This window comes from Primulina eburnea, chromosome 7 (genome assembly GCF_022965805.1).
Source record: "Primulina eburnea isolate SZY01 chromosome 7, ASM2296580v1, whole genome shotgun sequence".
Lineage (NCBI taxonomy): Eukaryota > Viridiplantae > Streptophyta > Magnoliopsida > Lamiales > Gesneriaceae > Primulina > Primulina eburnea.
Window position 1 is genome coordinate 3,110,321 of NC_133107.1, and position 11,315 is coordinate 3,121,635.

Below are 11,315 nucleotides of genomic sequence, written 5' to 3' on the forward strand. Positions count from 1 at the left end.
TCCAAATATGCCCATCAAATTCTTAATTGTTTTTTTAGTATAAAGTACTTATTTTTTAATGTTATATATATTCGAAAATACCCTTGATCAAACAAAATGGGATAAAATTAGAATTTGAAAATATTTTGAAAAATAATTTAATAATTACATGTCAATCACAACTCCCTTCAAAATGACGTCGTTAACTTCTTGATTGCCACTTGTGCCTTCAAACCATATACTATATTATTTTATATTATTTTTTTCAAATATAATAATAATAATAATAACTAAACAAAATTTGAGACCCTTTTTCCTCAGTTATGGGTTAAAAAGTAATTAATAATTCAATTACTCGTGACTTCTTAATATAATAACAAAAACTTGTGTAATACGATCATATGAATCATATTTTATGAGACGGATCTCTTATTTGGATCATACATGAAAAAATATTATTTATATGCTAAGAGTATTTTTTTTTATTGTGAATATCGGTGGGATTGACCAGTTTCGTAAATAAAAATTCGAGAGACCGTCTCACAAAAAACCTACTCTGTTATAATATGTTTATTAAATATATAAGCAATGAATATTTTTCCCTACATCTTGGAACTATCTAATCTACTTGAGATTTTTTGAGCGTGAGTTCAAAGGTGACCCCTCATTTTATTTTGAGTATTAAATATCCGCCAATCGATTAAACCACTTAAACGAGCACCACAATTGTTTATTTATGAGTTTTAGTTTTTGTCCTCGATAATGTTTAATTTTAAAAATATATATATATAATGGACACGTACGTCTTTACATATCTGATTTAAACAATCAACATAGTCAGTGAAGTATATGAGAACTTGATATATGAATAGAAGTTTGATTCTTCTTATCAGTACTTTTTTATAACGAGATTGTTAAACATGTTTGCTCAGCGTCGTTTACATGACCAACATTATTTGAAAATTATTGTGTTAACATGAAGTTTATATGATATGCGCCGGATGCTAATAGCTGTGAGTTCCATTGTATTTTAAAAATTATTCAGCTACTCATTTCGTATAACTGTTGAAATATTATTACATTATTAGGGTCGTGATACACATGATGCATATAATTAGAAGAAAAAATAGAAAAAGAAGTAATTTTTTTAAAAAAAATTATGAGTTTTAAAATTGAAATGATATGAAGAAAAGTAAAATGAAAAGATAAACGTGAGAATTTAGTATTTAAATGGTATTTTTAAAATTACAAAAAGATTTCGTAAACGCACAAAAATTATTTACTCAATAGGATTTAACTCTAGTTAATAATACTTGTGATTTGAAAAAAAATAAAAGTTATAGGTTTTTGAAATCGAAATGATCAGAAAAAATATAGAATATAAATAAAAACATTAAATTTGAAGTTGGATAGTCAAGAGTATTTTTTAAATTATAAAAAAATTCATAAACAAACCGAAAATTATTCTACTCTATAAATTTAAATTTAATTAATAATATTAAATATAAGAATATTGATAGGAGTATGACTTCTAATATCACGATTTAACTCAGCTTTCTCGGCATTTTTTTATAATAGACATAAGACAATTATACGGATTTATATCTATAAGACAGATCGACTTGCTCATATTTATAATGGAAAAAATAATTTTGACATAAAAATAATAATTTTTCATTAGCCTGATAGGTAAGACGGTCTCATAAATTTTTTTTTTTAACCATAAAAATTAAATATTGGTTATGTGATTTATAAACTTTCTTTGCACATAAATAAAATATATTTAGGCTCATATTAAAGTTTCATAACATCCAATAAAAAAAGCTCAAATAGATTGTTCTGTTATAAATTTCACAGAAACCGTTTTAAAAAATTTCTAACTTAAATAAAATTTAGACCTATCGTTCAAATATTTGGTTATTTTTACAAATTTCTTCTATTTTTCCGCCTATAGGTAAACAAATAATTCTTCTACCTTTTATTTAAAATTATATTAAATTATCCCACTTGGTTAAAAATCATTCTCGTATCCGTAGCTGGCAAGGTTCCACGCTTAAATTTTGATTTTTTTTTTTCTGTTTTTTATATATAAAAAAAAATTTGCAATGGTAATCAGCCACCATCTAGAATCTGAAACGTGTGTGGCCATAATTTAGTCATTTTTAAGCTGAAATTAGTCAAACTCGTATCACATAATTTCACCAATTTTTGCTGCTAAAAAATATAAACCATCAATTTGGCTTACTTCGCATATTTAATTTTAATTGTAGATAATACACACTATTTCAAAATTAGATTTTTTTGTGAAATAAACGTCATGTGTGAATAATACTTTGGATGGATTTAAAATTTTAGAAGTAATATTATTTTTTCCATTACGACCCAACAAATTTTTTATGCTTTTATATAAGATCAAATCAACTATTTTTATGCTATTATTTTTTATTGTGAATATTGGTAGAGTTGACCAATCTCACAGATAAAGATTCGTGAGACTGTCTCACAAAAGACCTACTATTTTATTACACCAAGTGAGGTTTATGAGAGTCACTTTCACATTTTATATAATTCTATGCCCGACTAACCTAAGAATAACCTAAAAACAGTGCATAAACCTAGATAGTACTGATTAATGGGTGACCCAGTTGCCTTTTGCTGAATGCAATATCAAAATGTAACCACCGAAAGTTTAAGTGAGGGCAGAAAGTTACATAAAAATAATATAATTATTATTTCAAAATCATGCCAATTTATTTGAAAATTAAAAATAATGGACAATCATGACATAAAGAACTACTTAAAAATTTCAAGGGTAAATTATAAGATTTTTTTTATAATTATATCGAATCAATTATTTAAATAGGCAATTTTTTTGTTATTTTCGATTGATATAGTTATTGTGTTAGACTATGTCCATACCATGACATTAAGTGAAACATATATGGTAATAAAATTTGCAAAGCCTGTCCAAAAGGGGGAAGGAACGTTGACGACAAGTTGAGAGACACCAACCAGAAAGAGATAGAATGGGAACAAACAACAAACAATACGTAATATATAGTTCCTCAAAAAGGTGGTCACTGTCGGAGGAGATGAGTTTGAGCAGACAACCCAATTTACATTTCAACTGTATATATCTTATCTTGATTAATCATTTTTGAAAAAGAAATGACGATTATAGAATAATCGCCCGTGGGTTCATTGTGCAGTCACGTTTGTGTCTGGAGCACAACAGGAAATGAATGCTAACTAGTGTATTTCATTCACGAACATATGCTTCAGAATTTCTCAAAATCTGCAACTGTACTTGAAAATTTCTGAAATATCATTCACTCGTGTCGAAACCTTTGAGCCTATTTTATCTAGGTGGGCTAAAATTGAACCCGAAATAGGACTCATCCGATCAAACGACTCCGCTTTCAGCTACAGATTGATCATATAAAATTGGCAGAGCGCCGCGACCTCGAAAATTTAGACTTTATAACCTCAAACTCAGAAGGTGAAATAAATTTTAAATAATGGTTTTACCGAAATATGTTAACGAGCATGATTCAAGCTCCATACGCTTGTTAATTCTCACCTTTGTTAGCACACCTTTCAATTATAATAAATAGCAAAATTATCTTCAGAAGAGAATCAACTTGCAAAGTTAGAGAAAATAAAGTATTTTGAATTAAAGCTCCCTGCTTTCGTGTATGCAACACGGCAACACCTATACTTCAACGAACATTTCAAGAACCTTGTTTTAACAGACAGCGCTTCCCTCGATTTTCTTTAAAACATCATGTCCGCGTCATATCTAATGATTTTGATCGCAGTCCAACGAGGCGTGCAGTAAGCACAAGGCTCAATATAAGCCATGGCTGACCCTCCCCTTTGATGAACATTGCAGTTGAAGCTACAGCTTTGGTGCTCTTTAAAGGCTCGAAACTCTTTTTTAAACACTTCTCAAATCTAGGGATGGTGTTACACATCCAAGCAAAGAAGTATTTCTTAATTGAGACATTCTGTAGTAAGTGCCATTATATCGACCGAGATGATGTATGGCAAGCGGAAGTCTTCAATATTTTATTAAAATAATTTAATCGATGTTCGAATTTTTTACCCCTGCAGAACCAAATTAGCCAAAATATTAAGCCGTATTTCGAACTAGAATTATGATTTTCAGAACAGACGGTGCCTAAAATAAATCTTGCCGTTGAATTATGCATGCATACCTATATTAAATATACAAGTCTTTTCTCTGTTGATATATGTATTTCTAGTGTATGTCTGTATGTCATTCGGTAATATAAATAAACGAAGAAATTCAATTGTTATTTAAAACACACACGTCACGCTTGTCTTCTGGATGATGTCAATGCATGGAGTCTGCTAGGCTTCCTAATTATTTGGATAAGAGGTTAGAATTCCAACAGTCTATCCCGGGGAATCCTAGAGACCTGCGATTAAATTAAACAACCCTTCGTCTCCCTTTGCCTTCTGCAAATACTAATAAACAAACCCAAGAAAACTTGTCCTTCAATACATTAACAATGCCGTCTGGACCGAAGAAGAGGAAAGCTGCCAGGAAGAAGGAAACTCTAGGAAACAATCAATCATCTATTGAAGGTAAATATTCTTATTCTTATGTATTGATAAAACAGCAGTAGAACGTGATAATAGTTTTTTTCTCTTTTGCACAGAAGACTCCGGTAGTAAACTCGAATCGATTAATGAAAACACAACAAAGCCTGCAGTTGATAATGATGGGTTGGACTCAAACAAAGAGAATTCATCTCTTTCTGTGGTTGAAGAGACGGATGAGTTGGTTGGCAATGACCATGGCGAAGTTTTGAACTCGGATAAAGAAAACCCAGTCGTTGAAGCTGGCATGGGATTAAGCTGTGTTGACGATAGTGTTGTGGTGGTTCAAGAATCTGATCAAGCTTTGTTGCAAAATTTGCACGCCCACCAGATTTCAGAGCAGTTGGAAGGATTGAAGAAGATGGTTTTTGAAGTACTCTGTGAAGTAGACAAAACGAGAACAACTCTTCATGAACTACTTGATGGTTTTACTAAAATTCAGCAGATTATTGTTGAGCAGTAATTGAGAGAGAATGAACTTAAATTTTTCGCTGTTACTAGAAATATTAATGCATTTCCTTTTGGTATTTATGGAACGTAAAATCAAATGAAAAATCTCTGAATTTGTATGGTGCTAATCTTGCCTTGCTAAGATGAATATCTTTCTGTCCCCCTTTCTTCTTCCGCTCTCTCATTTTTTGAGATCCTTTGTTAGCATATCCTTGTTGAGAATCGAATAATATCAAAAGAGTAGAATCTTGACTCTTAGAAAAGGAATTAACCTGAACTATATCAGTTTTGTTTTTGCGTCCTCTACACAATTCTTTAAATTGGCAATGGCCATCACTCCACAACTCTGGCATACGAGAACTTTATATGCATCGCTCTGATTAACAAACGTTCGTTCAAAAAGTTTGCTGCACGATGTTCTATCATGCAGTCGCCTTCCATCTCTCCCAACCGTCGACCAGCATCTCGTGATCTTCCTTCATCAGGCTGTCCGTTGAGGATTTGCATAGGACCTCTACCACAAGAGTGGGTCTTATCATCCACCATGTGCTTCAGCCGCTGGTAATATGTTGGCCCCAGTAATATAAAAGATGACAGTATACGCCCTGGGTGCCCAATGTACATTCTTTCAAAGCCACGCATTTGATAACATTATTTATGAAGAGCTTTGTTGAATGTTATCCACCTGATCAGGAAACATGGATCATCGTAAAAAATGAAAAAAATCTGAACTAACACTTGGAAACTGGGAGTATATTGTGTCTGCACTCACGGTAACATCCGTAAAAGGAGTGGCGCCTCCTTCCTTTCCCATTTGAGCAGCCACCTTCCCCATAACACACTCAATAAGCTGAGACCAATTGTCACGCGTGATGGAATGGCATGAGGGTTTACTATTATATCAGGAGTAATACCTTCAATTGTCCATGGCATGTCTTCCTGTGAGCAACTCATTCGATCCTATCTTTCCCTTCTGTGCGTGTCTGCTACTAAACTTGTCTCCAATTGGAGGTGTCCTAACAGATCGCAACCGGACTTTGACAAACCTCAATCCATCAGCATATGTGGTCAACGCAACCTGATATAGAGAAAAACATCAAACGACACAAAGGTAATGAACAAATGGTTTTAATTAAATAACCAAAGCTTCCATCACCAGGACAAACTCCTTAGTCATTTCTAGGTGAACACGTATCAACTGAAACACAACTTGTAGTTGCGAATGAAATTGCAAATTTCAAACCTGGTCCACAATTCCACTTTCACTGTGGCGTAAAGAACAACTACAATCCTGGCGGGTGTATTTTGATTTGAATATTTTCCATGAGCTTCATCTTGCGAAATGGTATTGTCTTTCCAATAATGACATCATTAACAGACAGTCGTGTTCCCTGATACATGTAGAAGATCCTAATAACATCAGAAAATAGAAAATAGAGTAAGAAGTGAACTTTGTGCAACTTTGAGCAGGGAATGAACTCTGGAGGAAGTTGCCTCTTTAACTGAAATAAAGAGAACTAGTGTAGTTTAATATGAGAAATGCAACTTTTGCTCCTTCCGTGTCCATCTCTTTGGTTTTTGTAAATTGATTGGGATAATGACCTCTTAAGTCAAAGTCCTAGCAAGTTCTCTTGATATCTACATCGTTTCAAATGTTATCCATGATAATGCTGATACATTTGAAAACTGTAAAACAAAATCAAGTGAAACAGAAGAAAACAGAAGTATACGTGTTAATAACATTTATTCATTGATATCATTGTTGTTTCCTTCTCTTCTGTCTCATATATTCAGTAAATCCTTTCCTGATAAGGTCGTGCCATCCATATTCTTCATGGGATTCCTGAGAGAAAGCCAGCACTATTAATCACAGGCAAAAAATGTAACAGATCATTAAGATCTATTATGTAATCACACTCTTTGCTGTAAGGCAAGAATATCTTTCTTTTTTATAAGCAACCTTTGTTTTCCCACAATGAATAACGGCCGACTGCAACGGCGGTAGTCTGCATACAGTCGAGGTTCTCTAAGACGTATATCACGAATAATTCCAACTTCTGTATTGACATCCGCCTATAATAAATTTAATCCATTCAAATTTTCATGTCTTTAAATAAAAAGATCTAAAAGAAGCCAAGTAATCAGATGTTTACCTGTCTCCTCAGCTGTTCAAGAGTCTTGACCAACATCTCTGGGTTAGGGTGAATACCAATACAGCTACCATTAACAAAATATTTTGGTATCTTGAGGAATCACCGCTGGTGGTATTTCCTATATTCACAGGTAAGAATAACAATATTAGTTGTCCATGAATTATATTATCAGCACAAAAAATAACTTTGGAAATGTTTGAACCTCAAAGATTCTCTGTACTACACTTGTCCAAAAACTCTAGAATGGGGTTTACTGCTGATCCCACTGTTATGTACACCACAAGTGCAAGGTTCTTTACCAGTCCACTTGCCTGAAATTAAACCAGTGTAAACTGCCAAAACATCATAATGCATAATCATAACTGGGTTCATAATAGTACCTGTCCTTCAGGTGTTTCCGCAGGACACATCACTCCCCAATGGGAATTGTGCAGTTGTCTCGGCTTAGTCAATTTACCTAGTTTTAAAGTTTTAAGAATAAGCAAATGACAACAACTAGGAAACGAAGAATCAAAATGATCAGAGTTTAATTTCCTCAGATGGGTGAGGCGATTACGAACCTGGTTCAACAAATTCACATGAACAAAAATACAAAGGTAATACTGAACAAACGACCTGAGAAACTCCTCGTCTGGTACCGGCTCCATTTGCTTGCCCCCACTTCCCGGTAGCAAGAGAATACTTGAGCCCACTTGTCGAGTACACACTGGTTCATTCACACAAGTGCTCCATTCTAAGTCGTACGAGCCTTAAATGTAAGAAATACAATCAATTGTCCTAAGATGCTTTTAAATAATGGAACCTTTTGAACATGAGATCTCACATCCCCTGATTAATTTCCTGAATAACTGCACTAACAGTACCAATGAATTACCACATAAATTTCATCGAAGTTGTCCAAAAAATATCCAAATATTAAAATTGCATACCGTCCTAAATAAACCGCGCATAGTAAAGGACCGGCAAGGTCCCGTCTCTAGTTCAGTCGGGTCGAGGATTCGTCATATAAAATTATCATCTTATTTAGTTTTTGTGTATATAAAAATGACATCAATTATGGACCTCTTTTAATTTCCATCATGGTGTGAACGTACGAAGGAAAAATGCGTCAAGTTTGGACACAAAAGTCAAGCCTGAGTAAATAAAGAACAAGAAATAATATGTACATATCCTGCATTTATCACGTGTTTATATGAAATTCCCTATTAAGTTGAACTGTGATTCAGATGGATCGAATGAAAATGTCAATGGATACATTAAAGTTTTTTGAATCATGAGTTATCGAATAAAATAATTCAAGTTTAAAATCCAATTAAAATTATATCTGAATGTTTTTTAGATCGCTTTTGATTCGATAATTTCAAATCAAATTGAATATTTTTTAGTCGTATGTAAAAGATCGCAAATCGAATTGTTTTTTTTTATGTTTAATTGGTGATATTAATCAATTAAATTTGAATGTTAAAACTCAAAATTTGATACATGCATACACCATGAATCAATTTATTGTATAGTGAATATAAGATAAATATGTTGACAAACATGCTTAAGGATTCGTCGGTTCCGAATAGTTACCAAGCATGTATCTCAATTTTTTTAAAATAAATTATATTTATATTATGTAAAAATGATATTCATTAATAAAAATAAAATATTATTTTACCACTACTTTCCATTCTTCTTAATTCCCAAAATTTTAAATTAGAATTATAAAATTTAAATTCTAAATTTTAAATTACAATTGAAAAAATCTTAAATCTAAAATTCTAAATATTTTCTTGCCCCTCTCAATTGACTACTAACAAAATACAATATTTTTGTTATAATTTTTAATTCTCTAATATGCTAGATATTGCTATTATTATTTTGTATACTCTTATTATTTTGAGACCGTTTGATAAAATTAATTCGTGAGATAGTTTCATAAAAAATTATATATTACAAAAATGTGGGGACCCGGACGCTAATCATCTTCTTAATCATCTTTGGGATTTAATTATCAATTAAGATAAACATGGTCTAAAAATTTTTCTTTTTAAAATATAAGTGCGGAACGTAATAGAATTTAACTAATATACATCTCAGTATAAAAGTACAATAATGTACAACAATTATTCAAACTAGTCTAAGGTTCAACTACTAAATTCCAAATATTAAACCAAGTCTACATCCAAGTCCGGAATCACCACTCTAATCTCGATCTTTCATCATCCTCTTGACCCTGATCCTGCCCCACCTGTTGTCATGCACGCATACAAACAGGACAATAGCCGGATAACTCCGGTGAGAATAAATCCCAGTATAAACAATGTATACATGCAATTAACTGAATTAACATAAAAGTATGAATTATATCTTTTCACATGTATCATAATCGAACAACATGTATCAATGTTAATCTGTAAATAAAACATGAATCGTAATCTACGAAACATAAATCAATACGGATCTGTAAATCAAATTCTAGTCTCAATATCTAAGACTCGACTCACCTCTCATTCTAATCTAGGGATCCCGTTGAATAAGAACGTAACAAGTCTACCACCTACTACTACCAGTCGCGGTGGCGGTACGTTCTTATTTCTGGACTTTGGTCTAGCTGTATCGAATAATCTACAATAAGAACAATATCTATATCTTAAACATATCGATACACCAAACGTCCAGTGCCTTGGCGTATCTACCAAGACTAAGCCTAGTCTGACAATGTGCAATGGGTCAGTGACTATACTGTCAAAATCTAACCCCTCTGTCAGTAACTCTCACTCAATTGCTCTCTGTTTTCTTCTTCTAATTCAATAGAATAAACATAATCATTAAAACACAAAGATATAAAAACAATACCATACAAGTATGTGGTTTAGGGAAACTTGAGTAGAATCTAACTCAAGTCGATCTCCCAGTTAACATCGATTTATACCTTTCTCTTCTCGGTCTGATGAAGACGAAGTCTCGTATCCCAATCTGTCCATATCAAATCTGACAATGACGATCGCATAAATACAATATCAGTATATAACTCAGTTCAAAACATGTTCTGATCAATACTCAAATCAAACACAATCTGATTAATTTCATTGACATAACAATACAATCACAATCAATACTGAATCTGATCAATATCAATCAACTGATGTTTCGACGACATAACAATACAGTCTCAATAATCCCGTCAATTCAACATCACAGATATAATACTAGAATTTATAATCAATACCAGTACAGCTCATACTCTGAATCAGTGTTTTTATAACCGGACCGTTAATCGAACCGGTCAAGCCTTAAAAAATGGTTCAACCGGTTCAACCGGTTCGACCGGACGGTCGAACCGGATCAATAAAATTAATATTTTATTTATTTTATATAATAAATAAAATAGTAAAATATTGATTATTTATATTTTTATAGTTTTTATTTAATTTTTAAGATGAAAATTACAACAAATATCAAAATAAACATCACTTTTCAAATTCAAAAATCCAAATTACACATAACATGTAACCAAATAGTGATGACCAAGTTTAAGTGCCCAAGTAAACATCAAGATTAATTATAAAAAAAGTAGTAAACATCAAGTTTCTTATTAAAAAAAGTAACCAAATAGTGATGATCAAGTTTAAATGTCCAAGTAAACATCAAGATTAATTATAAAACAAGTAGTAAACATCAAGGTTCTTATAAAAAAAAAAAGTGTATAGTTGCAAAAACCGTCGCTATTTAGCGACGGTTTGAAAAAACCGTCGCTACATAGCGACGGTTATTCTTAACCGTCGCTATATAGCGACGGATTTTGAAATAACCGTCGCCGATCTCTGGGCAATTTTTTTTATAATTTCACAGACCCGGCCGGTTCCTGAAGACCGGCCGGTTTCCGGTTTTCCCGGTTGAACCGGGTTTTAACCGGTTTTTTCCGGTTAAACCTGTTTTCCGGGTTTTTATTTATGTCCGGACCGGTCTGGAGACCGGTTCGCGGTTGAACCGGTCCAACCGGCCGGTCCGGTCCGGTTTTGAAAACATTGCTCTGAATAATAACTCAACTCTGATACAGAATCTCAACTAAATCAACTCCAAAAATCATAACAAATACATAAACAGTCTATTCTTTAA

General features: G+C 32.6%; 1 protein-coding gene and 1 pseudogene across 2 annotated transcripts; one reads left to right on the forward strand and one right to left on the reverse strand.

Moving 5' to 3' along the window:
• The first annotated feature begins 4,402 nt into the window (after nt 1-4,402).
• LOC140836636 (uncharacterized) lies at nt 4,403-5,068 on the forward strand. Of its 2 annotated transcripts, none has more exons than XM_073202298.1 (2): nt 4,403-4,590; nt 4,665-5,068. In XM_073202298.1, the coding sequence occupies exons 1-2, from the start codon at nt 4,515-4,517 to the stop codon at nt 5,066-5,068; spliced, it is 480 nt and encodes a 159-aa protein (XP_073058399.1). In that variant the 5' UTR covers nt 4,403-4,514. The 2 variants fall into 2 exon arrangements, with proteins under 2 accessions (XP_073058399.1, XP_073058400.1); XM_073202299.1 differs by having other exon boundaries at nt 4,668-5,068.
• On the reverse strand, nt 4,672-8,238 carry LOC140836635 (DNA-directed RNA polymerase II subunit 2-like; annotated as a pseudogene).
• Nucleotides 8,239-11,315: the final 3,077 nt, after the last annotated feature.

What these genes read in the sequence shown, in the direction of transcription:
- LOC140836636 (XM_073202298.1), top strand. Translation starts at nt 4,515, where the DNA reads ATGCCGTCTGGACCGAAGAAGAGGAAAGCTGCCAGGAAGAAGGAAACT. An exon ending in CAATCAATCATCTATTGAAG is followed by an intron (nt 4,591 to 4,664) that starts GTAAATATTCTT and finishes TCTTTTGCACAG; the next exon opens with AAGACTCCGGTAGTAAACTC.